Source organism: Drosophila suzukii, chromosome 3 (genome assembly GCF_043229965.1).
Source record: "Drosophila suzukii chromosome 3, CBGP_Dsuzu_IsoJpt1.0, whole genome shotgun sequence".
Lineage (NCBI taxonomy): Eukaryota > Metazoa > Arthropoda > Insecta > Diptera > Drosophilidae > Drosophila > Drosophila suzukii.
In genome coordinates, this window is record NC_092082.1 from 87,285,613 (window position 1) to 87,304,278 (window position 18,666).

Sequence of the window (18,666 nt, forward strand, 5' to 3'; positions counted from 1 at the left end):
TGTGTCAAAAAAACCATGAAAGTTTCGTTCGATTTGCGAGTAAGTTGATAACTAATACATTTTCGATTGAAAGAGAGCGGTCATGGTTTTCAATTGAGTAAATGTTGTTATTAAAGTTAAGATAGCAGTTAATAAATTCCTTATCGCGCCTTTATCTAACTATTTAAAATGTAACGTTATGTTAATGGTTTTGAAAATGTTGAAAGGGTAATAAATATAAAAGAAAAAATCAAGGAAGTGGTAGATTGTAACAAATACTTTATTAAAACAATCATCTCATAAATCTCTGTCTGACTCGACTTTTATGAAACAAGCTGTAGCCCAAGAAGAAAACTGACACTGCGATTAATCCAAATCGAATGCCAAAAGTAAGGATGCTGTCTATGCCATAGTACTGAATCAGTGGGATCTCCTCCACATTGAGCCGCATTCGAGATATATTACGGTTTCGTAGGGCGTACTCCGTCCACCAGACAGCCGTATCCAGAGGACTCATGGGTCGATCCCTGAAGAGCTGCGACATTTCCTTTGCCCTCTGAGCATATTTAGGATTCTCAATCATTTTCTGAATAGTTGTGGTCAAAGTTTCTTCATTTAGAGCATTGATATCCAAGACCTCGACTATGCCAGCTAGTTCTCCCCAGCGCAAATTACCGAACTGGTCAAAAAACATCGGTAATCCTAGCATAGGAACTCCACTGTCCACCGCCTCCATCACACTTAATAATCCTCCATTTGTGATGAAAAGCCGGACTTGGGGATGTTTTAAAATGCTTCGTTGAGGGGCCTTTTCAATAACATACACGTTATCCGATTTGTTGGGGACACTGAAGAGCTCGTTCTTCCAAATCACCCGTTGCTTTAGTTTGGCAAATGAGTGCAGTAGTGGTTGCTGAATGTCCATCGGAAGAAACTTTATGAATATGTCCAGTCCCAAAGAGAAATAGATGACACCATGGTCTGCATCGTCCATAAATTTCTGCAGATCCTCATCACAAGGTTCTGGGGGTTCACTAAGATGCAGACCGCCCACTTCGATGATGTTGGGTACATTGGCCCGAACTTTTCCCAAACTGTAGTGGTTGTTGCTTAGGATCACTGAGAATCTGGTCCGCAGCTCATTCAGCTTCTCCGCTGAATATCCGAAGAATTGCTGGAAAATGCGCAGTTGAGCCGGTCGAATCATGAGATTCTCCAGAAATTTCTCCTCCGTAATATGGATCCAGTTGTAAATCCTGCTCAAGAAGGAGCTGTCCAAGGAGTAACCTATCGGAGAGATGGGCTCGTAAACAATTGGCGCAGGATTTCCCGCCAATTCTTCGATGTTCCAGTTAATCCGCGCACTGGACAAGCCCATCAAAGTGGCATTGTAGTACTCCACCAGGCCATAGAGAGCATCCAGATTAGTCGGCTCCATCATGATTAGGTCAAACCTCTCATTCCGGTCATGTAACATTCTTTGAACACCAGGATCACTCAAAATATCATGGGAGGCATCGAAAAGCACTTTTGCTGTAAGACTACTCTCCGTCCATTTGTTAATCATAAAGTCAAGAACTTGATCAGACTCTAACATTTCTGTAATAAAAGAAAATTATACAGATTTGTATTCATTTCTATAGAAAGTTGCTCACCCTTTATGCGTATATTCAGCTTGGGAACTCGTATGTGGCGAACTCCATTCAGATCGTTTGGCATGCCCTCAGGTGTGATAAGAGTCACATTGTGGCCTCTTTTTACTAAAGTACGAACAAATGGTTGCATTACCAAATAGGGCGAAATAATGTGGTAAGGAAATATTCCCAGGATATTGGCTGCCTGTACTAAGTCCTGGTGAAGATCCTGTTGAAAGAACAGGCAAAGCCCGAGTGCCAGCCAATAATACCCGAGGCGCATTTTCACTATATCAGTCCGCTCATGTCGGAGTTCTGTCCTCAAATGAGCACAATCTAATCTACCTTTTACGAAACCATAAAGGTTCCATATCATTGACAAGCAGTAACAACAAAATAGGTCGTTAAATATTGCTTGTTAAACTTTTGATTGGAATGTGAAAGTTTTTTTGGTTTTACACTCTTCTGCAAAAAAAGGTAATACAAGGACTTTTTACAACAAAATGTCCATTTAATAAGAATTTAAAAAAATTTTTCAACTCTAATATAAAGATGTAAATAGGCATTTGTTTGTCACAACTGGTGCCTTACTATTCCAAACAATTGAATAGATAAGATATGAACTGTTTATGAGATAAAGAAAACCACGATCGCAGACAGATATCAGTCAACGATCGAAAATACTACGAGGTCTAAAAATAATTTACCTGATTTTGTGATTACAAATTTATGGAGTCTAAGAGGCGGTTTCACATTCAAGCATCATCATTCGTATCTGCATTTGCATGAAAGCTCTTCTTCTCTCAAGAAGGCGTCTCTGTCTATTCCGGTGTTTCTGATACAATCTGCAGCACAGAAAGGTAATCGATCCTAAGACGCATGCAAAGCGAATTCCAAAGGTGAGCAACGTATCCAGTCTATAATATCGCATCAGAGGAATCTCCTCCATATTGAGTCGCATGTGGTTGGTATCCCGATTTCGTAGGGCATATTCAGTCCACCAAATAGCAGTATCTAGAGGACTCATAGGTCGATCCCTGAAGGATATTGACATTTCCTTTGCTCTTTCGGAATAGCTAGGATTTTCGAGTAGTTCCCTGATAGTTTCGGTGAGAGTATCTGCGTTCAAATCATTGGTGTCCAGGACCTCGGCCATTCCAGCCAACTGCACCCGATGCAAATTGTTGAACTGATCGAAGAAGAGTGGAAATCCCAGCATCGGAACTCCACTATCTATCGCCTCTATCACGCTCTGTAATCCGCCATGATTTATAAAAAGCCGCACATTGGGATGGGCGAGTAACTGCCGCTGGGGAGCTCTATCGATCACATATATGTTTTCTGATTTGTTGGGCATCATGGAGAACTCATTCTTCCAAACCACACGCTGTTTTAGCCTAGCAAAGGTCTGCAGGAGAGTTTGCTGCATATTGATTGGCAGATATTTAACCATTACGTCCAGGCCCATGGAGAAATATATGACACCGTGCTTCGCTTCGTCCACAAATTTTTGCAGTTCTTTATCACAGGGGTCCGGGGGCTCACTTAGATGAAGGCCTCCAACCTCTATGATGTTAGGTACATTCGCACGCACCCTTCCCATACTAAAGTGGCTGTTGACCAGGATTATAGAGAATCGTTCCCTTAGCTCATTAAGCTTTTGTGCCGGATAGCCGAAGAACTTCTTGAAGACTCTCAGCTGGGAGGGTCTAAATACAAGGCGCTCCAGAAGCTTCTCCTCCGTTATATAAATCCAATTGTGCCATCGGCTAAGGAGTGAGTAATCAAGAGCGAATCCTATCGGGGAAACGGGTTCATAAACACTTGGAGCGGGATTTCCCGCCAAATAGTCAATGTTCCAGTTAATGTTCAAGCAAGAAACCCCGACCAGTGAAGCATTGTAAAACTCGGCCAACCCGTAAAGTGCATCCAGGTGACTGGCCTCCAAAATGATCATGTCGAACCGTTCGCTTTTGTCGCGCAACATTCTTTGGACTCCATCATTGCCGAGGATGGCATGTGAAACGTTGTAAAGGATCTTAGCAGTCAGACGACCCTCCCTCCATTTACTGCCCAACAAGTCCAGAAATTTGTCTGTTTCCATTAGATCTGTTGGGATTTTGAAATTAAGTTTATTCACCATAACATGTTAGGAGCATTGCAAGTGACTCACCATCCATGAGTTTATTCAGCTCTGGCACTCGTATGTGACGAACTCCTTCGATGTCGGGTAAATAACCCAATGGTGTGATCATTGTAACACTGTGACCCCGCTTAACTAGAGCCTTCACAAGGGGCCTTACCATCTGAAAAGGAGAGGGCAGGCGGTACGGGAAAACTCCCAGGATATTGGCCGCCAGACCCACGTCCAGGTGAAGATTCAGGTGCAAAAGCAGGCCAAGCGCCAGCCAAGCACAGCCCAGGCGCATTTTTACACAGTAAGTCAGCTCATGCCGGAGCTCTCTCCCAAACTGAATGCAATCTTATCTGAACTTGGTTGATTACCCCAGAAAGTGCTTTCCAGTTCAGTGAGAGCCATAAAATTAGCTGATAACAGGTATGTTTAGATAATTTGACGATTGATAACTTGAGAATATATACTTTCCTTGGCGCCAACTGGGAAATTATATTCAAAAACCTCCTTTTATACTATAGAGTGCTCTCTTTCTTTTGATAGCTATAGCTATCTACTTTTAATCGGAATATCCGTCTCTTTTTTTAACCACCCACATTACGCATGCTCTGATTTTTCCATCTATTGGGGTTCTTTCATCGACTAAACTGCCATCTAGGAGGGTGTTTTGCCCTCGCCAACATGGTATTGTTTGCCATCTAGATGGGATTTTCACTTATTCTTATTTATCCTGAACAGAGGGCGGTACGTATAAAGGTCTGTGTTTTGTACCGCGTTTCCCATACTTTTGAAGACCTTTACCATAATTATAGGCAAGATAGATTTCCTTTCTAGACATAAATAGGGCGAATCGATCAAAATTTAAATTTCAAAGTTGCTCTAAAAAAGATAATACAATTCAATGCTGGAATGGTTTTAAATTTTATTTGCGATATATAAGTGGTTTTTATTTTGATTTAAATTCAAAGGTTTTGTTTATAATAGATGGGATTACCTAACAACTACAAGTTTATAGATATTTAAAGCGTTGGGATACAATACCAGTAAATAATATACAAGCTAACTATTTCTACGAACATTGTCTGCGTGATTTGTTATTCAGAATTTTTATTTTTAGGATAACTTCTTAAATATGGTTATTTGTAACTCTTGTTAAACAGTAAGGGCAATAATTTCAATTCCTTTGCAATTGCATTGTATTTTATGAATGAAGTTATTGAACGTACTTGGATAAATATAAATGAATGAATTTACCATTGACATGGTGATATTTGGAGTACATAGTAGCCGACTTGGCACTCGCATGACCCCGCAAGAATGTCGGATAATTCAGCATTTAACCTTTTAGTGCCCCCGCAGGTGAAGGTGTAAAATGCCATCGCTCTCCATTTGCCCGGGCGCAGTCTATGGCCTCGTAAATGCAACTGTGCGTTTTATATTTTGACTATAACTCAAAGTGCATTTCAACGGAGCCTCTATTTGCATCCTGCTGGCTGCAGTTCGGGTGGTTTCGATTGGGTGGTTGTGGGTGGTGCTGGGTGGTCTTGTGGGTGGTGGGTGAGTTTATGTGGGCGGTGGTGCCGTTCAAACATGCATGAGTTGCATGAACTGCTGCCTAGAATGATGAAGTAGTGGGACCTGGATGCACTGCGGCCGGGGATGGCGGCCCAATCAGGGATTCGTGGGCGTGGGGGGATGGCAGACCAAATTAACTTAACACTCATAAATCAGCGTTAACGGCGACCGCAAAAAGCGTTGCATAAAAAATGGTTATGGCTCCTCTTTTCGGGTCTCTTTTTTGGGAGTTGTTGTCCCTTTGACGGTTGCCCCATGAACATGGCAAAATGGGATCAGTGTGGCAACAATGCATCGTTGCACTCCAAATAAACAATTCTCGTAAAATGCAAGCGTTTGCATTGCTGAGTTGATGGCTGTAATGTTTTTGGAGGACTGGCATATCAGGCAACAGATATGACAGAGATTTGACAAATAAAACACATGTATATTTGAAAAGGCGGGGCTTTAATAAGGCTATAGATTCTGAAGCAGTATCATGTATTAAATGTTTTGCTGTTCCCAGCTCTATCTTTATTTTCCCACTGAACGATATCATTGATTCGAACCCCTAACAAAGGATTTCCCATTTGGGCATTTCGCTTGTAACGGTCGGGCAATTTACTCGAGTTTGGCCGAAATTGCCGCCGTCAATTTTGGTAATTAAATTGTAGTGCTCAATTTGCCATCTTTTTAATCGACATCCAATCATCGTTCCAAAGTAATTTAGATGGATTCCAGTTAGCGTTTTTGCCCCCGAAGCATTGTGCATTCGTAATTGAGTGGTGTGTGCAAAAAATAGGGCTTCAATGGCAGCCGAATGCATAATAAATAAGAGCAGTGACAGTCGTGTAAACGCTTCCGACGGAAATGTAAATGATATCAATGCGGCAACTCGAGCTGGCAATATTTATGCACTTTTGATTCGGACCGCGGGGCGCTGAAAAGAAATGCGCCGCACTAAATCACAATTTGCCGCCAACTGGCGATGACAAAAGCCGGGTTGTCGACTTTTCCTTGTCCTTGGGAAAACAGACCGCAGCAGCAGCTGGGCTACTGATTTTTTAAGGACCTCTCAGTTGAAGGCTGTCGTTTTTTTTGCCTCTGGCAATAGACGATGTAATTTATGCGAGCAGACGCCACCGGAAGCGGAAACGAAAGCGGAAGCTGTCTAATTATTCAGCGGCAGTTGGTTAATAGAGCGTCTTGGCCGTCCCGAAGGATACTTCCTCTTCTTGCTGACTTGTTGCCGCATTTGGCCCGCCTTATCGACCTAATCCTTTGGCCAACTGCAGCGTGACTCGACGGCTTTTAATTATCTTAATGGAGCCACGCGGCGTATGCGCAATATTGACTGTTAGCTGCTAGCTGTGTGCAAATGCCTGATGTCCTCGCACGCGAGCAAGTAAGTGGGGACGAAATAAGGGCGGGCTGTCACATTGCATCAGGCGCAAAACAATAAAACGCTAGCCGAGCCCGCCCGGCAGGTGTCGCTGCCGTGATAATGTCAACAGCGGAAACAATAAAAGCCGCAGTTGTCTTTCGACTTGGCTGCGGGCTCTGTTCCACGCCAAGAAGACATCTGGAGGATGTGCCTCCCGCGTGGAGAAAGGGAGGAGTGCCTTCGCCAGATGAAGATAGCGGCTGACGGGGCCGGAAAGGTGGGGAGTCTTTAATGTGTCGTTCTCCCTTTCCGGTTCCGTTTTCCAAGGAATGTGATACAGAGAAAAAATAATGCAACACTATTAGTTTCCTTTTTCATTCTTTTTATAATTTGGGGGAAATGTGTTCTGCTAGATTTTTTAAGTCATTTATATGTTAGGTATTCTTATAAGGAGGCAAATACACTTTGTGATCTTATATTAAGATTGTTTAAAATAGTGGTCAACCCAAAAGTCTTGAATATTCAATTTTCCACCTTGTTTTTGACCATAAAAAGAGAAATAATGGTCCAAATATGGAATGTCATACCTTGTTGAGCTCGTAATAAAGTTATCAATCAATCTGTATTCAAAGTAGAAAATTTTTATTTTGACCCCTTTTTTTCCAAAAAAATGTGGTGTAACCCCTTATGAAAAAATCGAAAATTGACCAAAATTTAGATTTCCCAAAATCTACTCAGAAGTGATGCACATCGTTAGCTAAGGTTGTTAGCTGATCAAAACAGTCATTCTTATTGCTCTGGCACTTTATTTATCGAAATTACGGCAAAAAAACACACCAAAAAGTTCCTGGTTTCGCACCAAAATTTAAATCCAAATTTTCCGCTAAAAAATTGAAGAATTTTGGTCAAAACAAACATAAATATTGTCCAAAAATGGAATGTCATACCGCGTTGAACTCGTTATAAAATTTACAATCGATTGGCGTTCACACCTAAAAACTTTATTTTTTTGACCATTTTTTGCAAAAAATGTGATGTAACCCCTTATGAAAAAATCGAAAATTGGCCAAAATTTAGATTTCCAAAAATCTACTCAGAAGTGATGCACATCGTTAGCTTAGGTTGTTGGCTGATCAAAACAGTCATTCTTATTGCTCTGGCACTTTATTTATGGAAATAACGACAAAATAACACACGAAAAAGTTCCTGTTTTTGCATCAAAATTTGAATCCAAATTTTTCGACAAAAAACTTCAGAATTTTGGACGAAACAAACATAAATATTGTCCAAAAATGGAATGTCATACCGCGTTGAACTCGTTATAAAATTTCCAATCGATTGGCGTTCACACCTAAAAACTTTATTTTTTTGACCATTTTTTGCAAAAAATGTGATGTAACCCCTTATGAAAAAATCGAAAATTGGCCAAAATTTAGATTTCCCAAAATCTACTCAGAAGTGATGCACATCGTTAGCTTGGGTTGTTGGCTGATCAAAACAGTCATTCTTATTGCTCTGGCACTTTATTTATGGAAATAACGACAAAATAACACACGAAAAAGTTCGTGTTTTTGCATCAAAACTTAAATCCAAATTTTTCGACAAAAAACTTCAGAATTTTGGACGAAACAAACATAAATATTGTCCAAAAATGAAGTGTCATACCGCGTTGAACTCGTTATCAAATTCCCAATCGATTGGCGTTCAAACCTCAAAACTTTTTTTTTTTACCATTTTTTGCAAAAAAATGTGGTGTAACCCCTTATGAAAAAATCGAAAATTGGCCAAAATTTAGATTTCCAAAAATCTACTCAGAAGTGATGCACATCGTTAGCTTAGGTTGTTGGCTGATCAAAACAGTCATTCTTATTGCTCTGGCACTTTATTTATGGAAATAACGACAAAATAACACACGAAAAAGTTCCTGTTTTTGCATCATAATTTGAATCCAAATTTTTCGACAAAAAACTTCAGAATTTTGGACGAAACAAACATAAATATTGTCCAAAAATGAAGTGTCATACCGCGTTGAACTCGTTATCAAAATCAATCGATTGGCGTCCAAACCTAAAAACTTTTTTTTTTACCATTTTTTGCAAAAAAATGTGATGTGAAAAAGTCGAAAATTGACCAAAATTTAGATATCCCAAAAAATCTACCCAGAAGTGATGCATATCGTTAGCTTATGTTGTTTGCTGATCAAAACAGTCATTCTTAATTTGACAATTTTTTTTTCAAATTAAATAATTTTAAATCCTTTTTTGAAATAAAGCATAAAGTTTGGCTTTGATTTTTTGACAAAACCCAAAAATTGATTAATTTTGTGGATTTTTCTCTGTGGAATTAGCCGCTTGAGAGGGCAACTGTTAACTTGGTAATCTCATCAAGGCATTGCCACTTTTGACGGCCCACCTATAGTTTCGGCAAATGTTTGCCATCGCCTTTCATTTCCGTTCGGGCCCAAAAGTTGTCAAAGGGTTCGTTGCGGCAGCCTAAGCGTAAACTTGGCCCAGAAGATGGAGCCTGGCCCCCAGAAATTGGCAGCTGCTGCTGGCAGCCACTTCACACGCCGCTGACAAGCGTCAGACTCAATAAATTACGTTTTGCTGGCGGGGGCTGTCTGTCGGTGGGGTTTTTGGCTTGGGCTTTCAGTTCCCAGTTTGTTGGTGGTGCCACTGGGATGGCAACCAGTGGTGTTGCCTCATAAATTGATGCTGGCTGTGGGGCTTCAGGGCTCGGACCACGGCCTTGAACCGCCGACCGGGCTTTTTTCCAGAACCAGCAGCAGAGCAGAGCCCAGCTGCTCTCCTCTCGAGTGTGGCCAATGCAACTTTAGTTTCGGCTTCTGATTGTGTGTTTGCCTTTGGCTTCTGTTGTGTGTTGTGTTCTGTGTTCTGCGGCTGGCCGCAAAGTTCCGCTGCCACTTTCCACTCGAGCCGAGAAATTAAAATTTATATGTCAAGCAGGCACGGCTGAAAGTTCTGCACCAACTTTGTGGCAGGCAACTTTTGTGCCACATTGAGCGCAATAATGCCAGCAATAACAATATTACAGCAGGGGGCAGCTCCCCCTCCTGCTGCTGCTCCACCCCCGCTCGAGGATAATACAAACTAATGCCAAACTAAGGCCGCTGGAAGGTCGCAGGATGAGCTGGTCGCCCCAGTGGCTCCCGGCTCTTATGGTGGCCATTATTGTTATTGGACCGGCGAAATGCAAACGCAAATGCAATCCGCAATGGCCTTAAAGTGTCAGCTGCCGTGCTGCTGCTCTTTGTCCTCGTGTTTGGCCTGCGAGTACTCTAATTGCCGGCTACAAATTCCAATTAGCCGCCCCAAATCTCTGGCGTGCGAATCGGATGCACTCAGTCCATTCGGCTGGCCGACTTTTATGAGCATAAGCGGGACCAATAAAGCGCTCAACCTCATGCGATTATCGCCTCTGCCTGCGCCCCAGCCTCTGCTCCCCTTGAAAACTGAAAAACCGGGCGAAAACAGGGAAATTGGCCAAAACATCCAAAGCAGGAGGAAAAACCAGACGAAAACCCAGGCAAAAACAGGCAGAGGAGCTGTGAGCTCTCGGCTGCAATTGCAACTCTTCTGCTTTTCCAACGGGTCCTTGCCAGCTTTTAAGCGTTCAAATATTTATAAAGCGAAAAATGTTATGTTGACGCGCTGGCGGCCACTTTGAGCTTTTTGGGGGTCAGGATATAGGGGCGGAACTGACTGAACGGAGTTCAAGTTAAGTGCCGAGAATTAAATGAAATGCTCGGGAAAAGCAGGCCGTAAACAGAAGTCCACGCCATTTTGAAACCAGTTCACCTAGAGACCATCGCTACTGACACAAAATCATGTAGCTCATGGTTTTCAATAAAGTGTGTTATAGCTTACTTTCGACAGCACTAGCGTACGTGTTATAAAATACGAGAAAACGATGATATATTTATATTTTACAAAATAATGTGATTTCTAACAGTTTTTATATTGAAACCCCATAATGTGATGGCTGTCTCTAAAACTTATAACTATATTGTTAAAATATTAAATAAACTTTCATTTTACCTTTAGTTTTTTACAAAGAATTTTTCAAAATAGATAAAACATAATTTTTGGCTCAAATACATACATCAAAACAAATAATAGTACAACTTGTGTTCCATAAACAGTACGAATTTCATGAAATTTATATCACTTGAAACTTATATTAATTACATTTTTATTTCCCATCCCCATTCCCAAAATTCTTGGCATTGCTGCCGTCGTTCGACAGAAACAAATTAAGTGATTGGGCCAGGCCCATAAATCTTTAATGCATACAACTGCTCCCAAATGGAATGCATTGCCCAATGTTGCGCATAATTATTTATTTCAATTCATTAGTGCGACCCAGTCTCCATAAAACCATGGAATGTCATGTCTAGACGCACGGATTGTTATAAATTTTAATCAACGCTAACATACACATATAATTCCTAGCTGCAGCCGCAAAAGCCGAGAGCCGAAAGCCCTTCGAAAGTGCTCCTTGAAGTGCCAACAAAGCGGGCTTGCATTCTAAATATTGCGCATACGCCGCGTTGTGCAGGCACACAAATGCCTGAAGGAGGGGTAGAAGGGGCTAGGAACTGGTAACTGAAAGCTGGCAACAGAAAGCCAAAGGAATATGTGGACTTTAACTAACTGACTATGACTGCAGGCAGTGTCAGCGTTGCGTTGCGGCATTAAGACCTCAGCTGAAATGATTACATGCCTGTTTAGATTTGTCAGAGGAGTTTGGGAAAGGGAACCAGAATGTGGAATCGCCGCTGGCAGCCAGCTCATGTATCTCACAGTTGATAAATGATCAAATTAAGCCCGGCATACAGCCGACCTACATGGCAGGAAGTCTTGGCAAAGGGGAAGCAGCTGCTTTAAACTTCTGCTCGGCATTGTCTTGCCACAACACTTTCGCTTCAGCCAGCAGAAAAGAAATGTGTATAAAGGACTTGGACGGGTTTTCCCGCTTTTCTGCTTTCCTGCTTGGCATGCCACGCTCGTCTGCTGCTGTTGCAACCTGCTTTACTTTTGCGGCATCTTGCTGCTGCCGCTGCTTCTGCTGCTCACTACTTTATGCGGCTGCTTGGCTCAAACACACACAGATACTCTCTAGTGGAGATAAAATAACACGCTTCATGCTGCCTGGCACTAAACTATTTGGAAAAATCGGGCACGTTTTCATTTAGCTGAGTGCACGCGGCTGCCACAGTTTGCCAGTCGTCCAAGTGGAAGGCCATACGGCAGCCGTCTGCCGGCAGATGCAAATGCAAGTTATCGAGATTTATGGTGAATATTTTCGGCCTGAATATGCAATAGCAATATAGCCACACATAAATTCCCATTTCAGGAGTGTATTTAGGAGGCCCATTAGCCGGGATAATGAACGGCAGAGCCTTGACCCTGACTAAGTAGACTTTGTCTCCGATTTAATTGTCCCACTCGAAACACAATCTGGGTCAGCAGTTTGCCTCGCAGCACCGCCTGGCCAACTAATTGCAATAATTGAGCCAGAGCTGGCAATTTTAATCACCGACATTGTGACTCTGGGCAAACAAGGACCTCCGGAAGTGACAAGTCGCAGGCAAATAATTGCAATTGAAGCCAGACTCTGGCTGTATATATCATGGCATTATCTATTTATCGAGTCTCTATCGATTTGCTCATTTGTGCCCAATGGACACTAATTGAATTTGTGGTCTCTGCTCGAGATTGAATGCTCTGGCTAAAATTCTTTAGCCGTGATTAATACAATCAAGTCTTTCCATTTGTCATTTAGTGCTGGCAAAAATTTAAATAAATAATTTGGCCATTTTTGTATGCCGTTTGTTAGCCAAAATGTTTTATTTCGCACTGGCCAGACATGTGAATGAAATCAGGGAGCCATCTAACACTCCTCCGGAATGAATGGGCATGTGTGTAAGTTGGTTGGTTGGCTGGGGAAGTGTGTATCCTGCGGTTCCCTGAAAATATGAGCTAACTGCCTGCTGCTGAATTTATTTGCGGTTTTGCAGCAGAAGCTGCATGTGTTGCATGAGGGGAGGAGCTCCTTTTTGGCCGCTGCCGTTGACAGTTTGTTGCCATTTGTTGCCATTTGTGCCGTTGCAGAGGCAGTTGAGAAATGCACTGAATTTAATTTGGGGGAATTTAATTTTCCATTCACCCCTCCCAGATCTTTCCATTTAACGCCCTATTAGCATAGTCGAGGGGCGTGGCAAGTGGCGCATTATAAAAGCAATTTTGGCAACTTTCGAGTTGCTTCAATTTCTGTTAACGAAACTTTGCCAGATGCTAGGAAAAGTTTACGCGCCACCGCCTAGCAAGCAGCTAATTGCATTTTTGCCAACAGCTTAAGATGCCTATACACCTTGTCACAAATAACCATCAATCATTCTAAAATACTGACTTCCCTATGCATTTCATTTTACAACCAAACCAGACTTCCCTGTTTGCTTTTTAATTATGCACACGATGAACCCAAAAACACATACGCACCTTTAAGCGCATTATGCGTGTCCCACCCTTTGAGGGGGGGCATTTAAAATGCATATTCGCATAATGGCGCATATCATAAACACACCTAACCGCACGTTGACATGTGTAAACATTTCGACCGCAGGTCCAGCCCCCCTCCCAGAATAGCCAAATATTCCTAAACTGCGACACCTGGCTGCCGCACACATATTCCATTCTCTGGCTGCATTACAAATTCGAAATCCCTTTACGGGGCGTATGCGTAACATTTGCACCATATTCTATCACAAATCGCCCGATGGCTTAATTAGGAAATGCAGTCGGGGCTATATATACACACCGATCGAAGATTGATGAGTCGTGTAAGCCCTGGGAAAAGTTCACCCCTCCTCGCCGACACCCCCACAATTAAAACGGCTTTAATCTTGTGTCGCAGGATATCTACATTAAAGATTTATGGCTCGGCCATGTATCTGCCATTAGGCATCGCCTTTGTTCTCGGACACAAAGAATCTGGTCCGTGGCCGTCTTATCTGGCTGTTGGTCTGTTGATTCAGGCTTCTTTGTGCCCCGGGGCCTCGAGTCTAAGAGCCGCATAATCCTTTCTGGCAATTAGCTGGCAAATCAATGCCGCCTGTCAGCGGCTATCGGTCGAATCTCCTTGGCAGACCGGCACGAGCGGAGTTAATTTGATTTATGCTGCGTTAATTGGATGCCCGCACCCAATTGGGCAGAGTGCGAGGCCAAGTGTGTCGGTCCAAGGAGTCGACATTAATCCACTAATAAAAGCATGGAAGTATTATGTGTAAGCACGCACGTAAACACGTTCACACTCACACGGCTGCCCGAGGGCGGGGATGGGTTTTTTGTTAACTGCTCCTGATCCTGCTGGTCCTTATGCTCCCCCTGCCCCTCCCGCAGCATCAGCACGTCCTTGACTGAAAAACATTAAATATAATTAGAGTTGTGTTGCATCCCCTTAGCACGCAAACACACACACAGGCGAGGCTAAGCTCGCACAGGATGCTATCCCCAACAACAGTTGAACATTAGCTGGTGCTTATGACAAGCCAGCATCCTAACGTTTTTTCTTGCACTTTCGGGATGCAGTGCACTGAGAAAAATATTTTGGAAATCCGCAAAAATCACCTTAGAAAAAGGAGAACGGGAAGAAGCAGTTATATGTCTTTACTTGAAGATAAGAAAGGGTTCTACCTTTCTATTTGACGAACTTCCGTCATTTTTTAAATTCATGCGAACTACTTATATGGTTTTGTAAATTTGACTATTAATTTGTTATTTGTTCTGTGTAATTGAATGAATTATATATCCTTAATTTTATATTTTACAAAGGAATATCCAGAAATTTTAATTAAAAATTAAATTTACAGCATTCTTAACACTCCAATCTAAGCTAATGTTGTCCAGATGCTGGGCGCTAACATATTCATACTGGAAGACAACAGTCTGCGGTTCTCAGACACCAGGCAAACAGAAAACATAGCAAGTGGCACCTGGTAGCTAAATGTGAACTTAAATAACTGTTAATTTTCAAAATGGCGGCCCTTTCCATATTTCCCCTCCTCCACTGACCAATAGGAATCTATCACCATGGGAAACAACCGTTGGTATACAGCAAAGCGAAGATCAGAGATGAGCAACTATGGCTGTGTCACGAGCTGGTCACGATATGCACGAAATAAAAGTGAAGTACTATGCGTTTGCATAGGCCGTGCCTAAAGTAAGCAGTCACAAGGGCATCTCCAATTAGCTTCAATTAAATGAATCAGCTGATCGTTTCTCCACCTGCTAAACGTTTATGTTCGCCTGGTGTCTGAATTTAAGAAATCTAGCAATTTGGCAATTTTCTCGACCAGCAAAAAAGGTATTTTTTCAGTCAAAGTGCTGGATTTGTGACTCTCAGACACCAGGCAAACAGAAATTTTAGCAGGTGTCAGCTGGTAGCTAGAGCTAACTTATTTTTCAAAATGGCGTCCCTTTCCATATTTCCCCTCCTCTTACTGACCAATACAAATCGATCTCCATGAGAAAGGACCGTTAGTTGAACGCTAAGCGCAGACTAGAGATGCGCAACCACAGCCGTTTTACGAGTTTGTCACGATCTACACGAAATATCGGTTAAGTCCTATGTATTTGTTTAGGCCGTGCCAAAAGGAAGCAATCACGAGGTCATCTCCAAGTGAGCTCTGATTAAACTATCAGCTGATCGTTTCTGTTTCTTTCTATTTTGAAATCAACACATGAATGGTAGGCTAAATAAATTTCCAAGCATTAGATTTGGTATCAATAAAAAGGAAACACTTTGTAAGATGTACACAATTGTATCGAAAACTTGAATATAATATAAAAAGTCCTAGAGAAAAGCAACATAATTTAATCATTTCCCCCAGTGCTTTCTATTTAATTTACTCCGAGAGTTCACAATTTTTCTTCCTTACCCGGGATACATTGGCAGGACGACGTCGGGGAATTATAAGCAGCCAGCTTGTTAGTCACACTCGCTTGGCTGCCAGCTCAATATACCATCAAATAGCTGGCCATCAACAAGTCAGCACATGGGGATAGGATGGTATGGAAAAAGGGGATCTGCTGAAACGAAATCAATGAAAACAATTGGTGTTTCACCCAGGAGGAAAGCGTGCGACGACAAGGACCGGAGAACTAGGACTTGTACTCCAAAATGGGGGGAGGGGAGGGGGGCGGTACGCAGATTGAATGACTGACAAATGCACTTATCTCCCAGCCAGTTGGCCGATGCTCTTGGGGATTTGCATACGCAAAAGCCAGCAAGGAAGTACACAATAACATGCACACAACAACGAAATTGACAACAAACAAAACAAAATCCCGACAAGAACAACAAGTAATCAAACAAAATGAAATCGCAAAAAAGCCAAGTCCCCAAAGTCCTTCGCACAAGTCCTTTAAATGCATGTTGAATAATAAAGGCACTGTAAATCATCTCCCCCTTTCGGCGATTGCTGGAAAGTATGCAATGAATTTCGAGTGATTGAATTTTGTTTGATTAGAGAATAAGCAAACGTTTGTAGTCAAGCGGACAATGTGTGGCCCCTCGGCCATGTTGTGCATTCCTTGTTGTGCGTAAAGGGTCCACACACACGACATCGCCGACCATAAATAAATGTATGGGCAAAATAATAATAATAATAATAATTCTCCCTGCCAGCATAGAAATCTTGCACATAATAAACAACTGCAGCAAAAGCCGCACTCGAGGGTCCTTCCATACTTTTTAATAAAAGCAAAATGACCGCAAAAGCTCTGAGGAATTGTTGGTTGTATTAAAGGCAGGCAAAAGGGGCAGCATTTTCCAAGTACACATTGAGGCAGCCCGCGGGCAGCTCAGCTCCACAAAGGGGGCGGGGCTGGTTGGTTGGCCAACAAGAAAACCAACCAAGAAAAACCGAGAAAAAATACAATAAAAATTACTCAACCGAATGCATCATAATGTTTATGTCAAAAATGAACAACAGCATGAAAGGGCCTTGGCCAAGTCCAAGGATCCCAGCCAGCTGGCCGGGCCAAGATGCACTTCCTGTCCCCAGGCGGGGGTCTTTGTTCCAGGAGGCTGCTGCCTCGGATACACTGGCATATAAATTGATTACGGTTAAGGTATGTGCGGGGAATAAAACTCCGGATGAGGATCTATCCCATAACAGCGGGTCTCGCTGCCCGAATCAAAGCCACCTTAAGGCATTTTGTGGCAGCCACAATTAAAGCTCGACCACGGCTGACAGTCTATCCAGCGCTATCCATCTCTATCCCCCGGTATCCTCCGGTATTCGAGCCACCTTGAATATTATGTTGCACCCGGCTGCTCTTGACTGCCAGCGGCAGAGCCTTCGTCTTTTAGGGCCGGGGTAACGCACAGCTTTTAGCTGCTAAAAACGGCATCACATAATTATGAGGTGTCAGTTTCGGGGCACCTCGTGCTTTGAGGTGTATTATAGAGTCAGGACTTGATGGGGAAATATTAAAGAAAATTCAAAAATATTTGTAAGTGGGGATAAAATGTATATTTCCACTATACAACATCAAAAAGTCCCTAACCTCTTTTTAAAATATCATAATAAATCAAATTATAATGATACACTTAAGATAAGTTAAGATCATATACATTGTTTTTTAATTCACGACTGCTAAAATATTATTATGTTATAAAATTAAATAAATTTATATAACTATTTCTGAGATATTACATGATCACGGGGTATCCCCTGGTCACATGTAGCATTAACTCCCGACCATTTGCCATTAGGAGACCTGCTCGACAAGCATCATCTCCAGCACCACCCTGCTGGCCACCAAGTGTCATAGAGAAGTGTGCTAAAAACAGAGAAAAAACACATTTGGAGCGGCATTTCTGTGCTGTGTATTATTCCAGTGTTTTTCATTTCCTACTCCGGCAAAACGCCGCAAAGCGCCCAAGAGCGCACTTCATTCACACTCGATGCGTACTGCCACTGGCTGGGGCGACAGTTGCCTTTACAGGTGGGGTGTAGAACAAAAAAGCAAAAAAAAAAAGAGCTTGGAAACGGTAAAAAAAATGCATGAAATGAAACGACTTCACTACACTCCAGGCCGACAGCCACCGGTGCTGTTTTCATGGCAAAATATTTACGATTTGGCATGTAAAGTGGCGTTTCTTGTGCACTTTTCCGGCAAATTCACACCCGCCGCCTGGAGGACCATGGATTTAAAAGCCATCCACCCACATTCCACGCCCGTCCTTTGTTTTCCCGGCAATCCTTTTAATGCCCCCGTCAAGTGTTTGCCTTTGTGGCAATGCCGGCGATATTTGTGGTCCAACCCCTGGCGTTGATTGAAATACTCGATTTGGTCCATTTGTCTGATTGAACAGATCACACGGCAATCATATTTATTTCCATGAAAAATGCACTGGCCCCATCAGCGGCGATATCTTGGCGGGGTTTCGAAACGGAGGGGGGCATTCCGGCTCCTCCTGCGATGTCCTTGAGCTTTCGCTGTCGAGTGTCCCGGGCATTCTACCCGGACTTTCTCCCCGCACTTTCTCCCCCGCGCCCGCCTGTCAATTTGTCTCTCCATTTTTCTTTTGCCGCTTATTTCCTGGCGCTGCCGTTGAATGCATTTTTAATTGGCTTCAAATTTCCGGCCGAGCCCCCGAGTAAGACGAGGCACAAAGGGGCGCAGAATGAAATTGAGTTTTATTATTAAACGCCCGGGGGCAGCGGGCAATCAGCTCAGGAATTGATTGTAAGCTTAAGCGCAGCGGAAGCAGTGTCCTATAAAATGCTTAACTTGATACCCAAGATGTATGTATGCAAAATCCTTTTCTATTACTCTTATTTTCTTTTCATATTATTTCCTGAAGATTTTCTAATTTATTTTAATTCGAGTGCCAGCGAAATTGCCACGATGCTATCAAGGCAGCCCCTCTGCACCTTTCCTGTGTGTTTC

At 42.5% G+C, this 18,666-nt stretch overlaps 2 protein-coding genes across 2 annotated transcripts; both read right to left on the minus strand.

Moving 5' to 3' along the window:
* Window positions 1-241: 241 nt before the first annotated feature.
* On the minus strand, window positions 242-1,896 carry LOC108011086 (UDP-glycosyltransferase family 303 member B1). Its single transcript, XM_017076152.4, has 2 exons — window positions 1,635-1,896; window positions 242-1,578 (listed from the first exon to the last, which is right to left on the minus strand). The coding sequence occupies exons 1-2, from the start codon at window positions 1,894-1,896 to the stop codon at window positions 272-274; spliced, it is 1,569 nt and encodes a 522-aa protein (XP_016931641.4). The 3' UTR covers window positions 242-271.
* A 453-nt stretch (window positions 1,897-2,349) lies between these two features.
* LOC108011103 (UDP-glycosyltransferase family 303 member B2) lies at window positions 2,350-4,074 on the minus strand. The gene is made up of 2 exons (XM_017076173.4): window positions 3,787-4,074; window positions 2,350-3,722 (listed from the first exon to the last, which is right to left on the minus strand). The coding sequence occupies exons 1-2, from the start codon at window positions 4,040-4,042 to the stop codon at window positions 2,350-2,352; spliced, it is 1,629 nt and encodes a 542-aa protein (XP_016931662.4). The 5' UTR covers window positions 4,043-4,074.
* Between the last annotated feature and the right edge of the window lie 14,592 nt (window positions 4,075-18,666).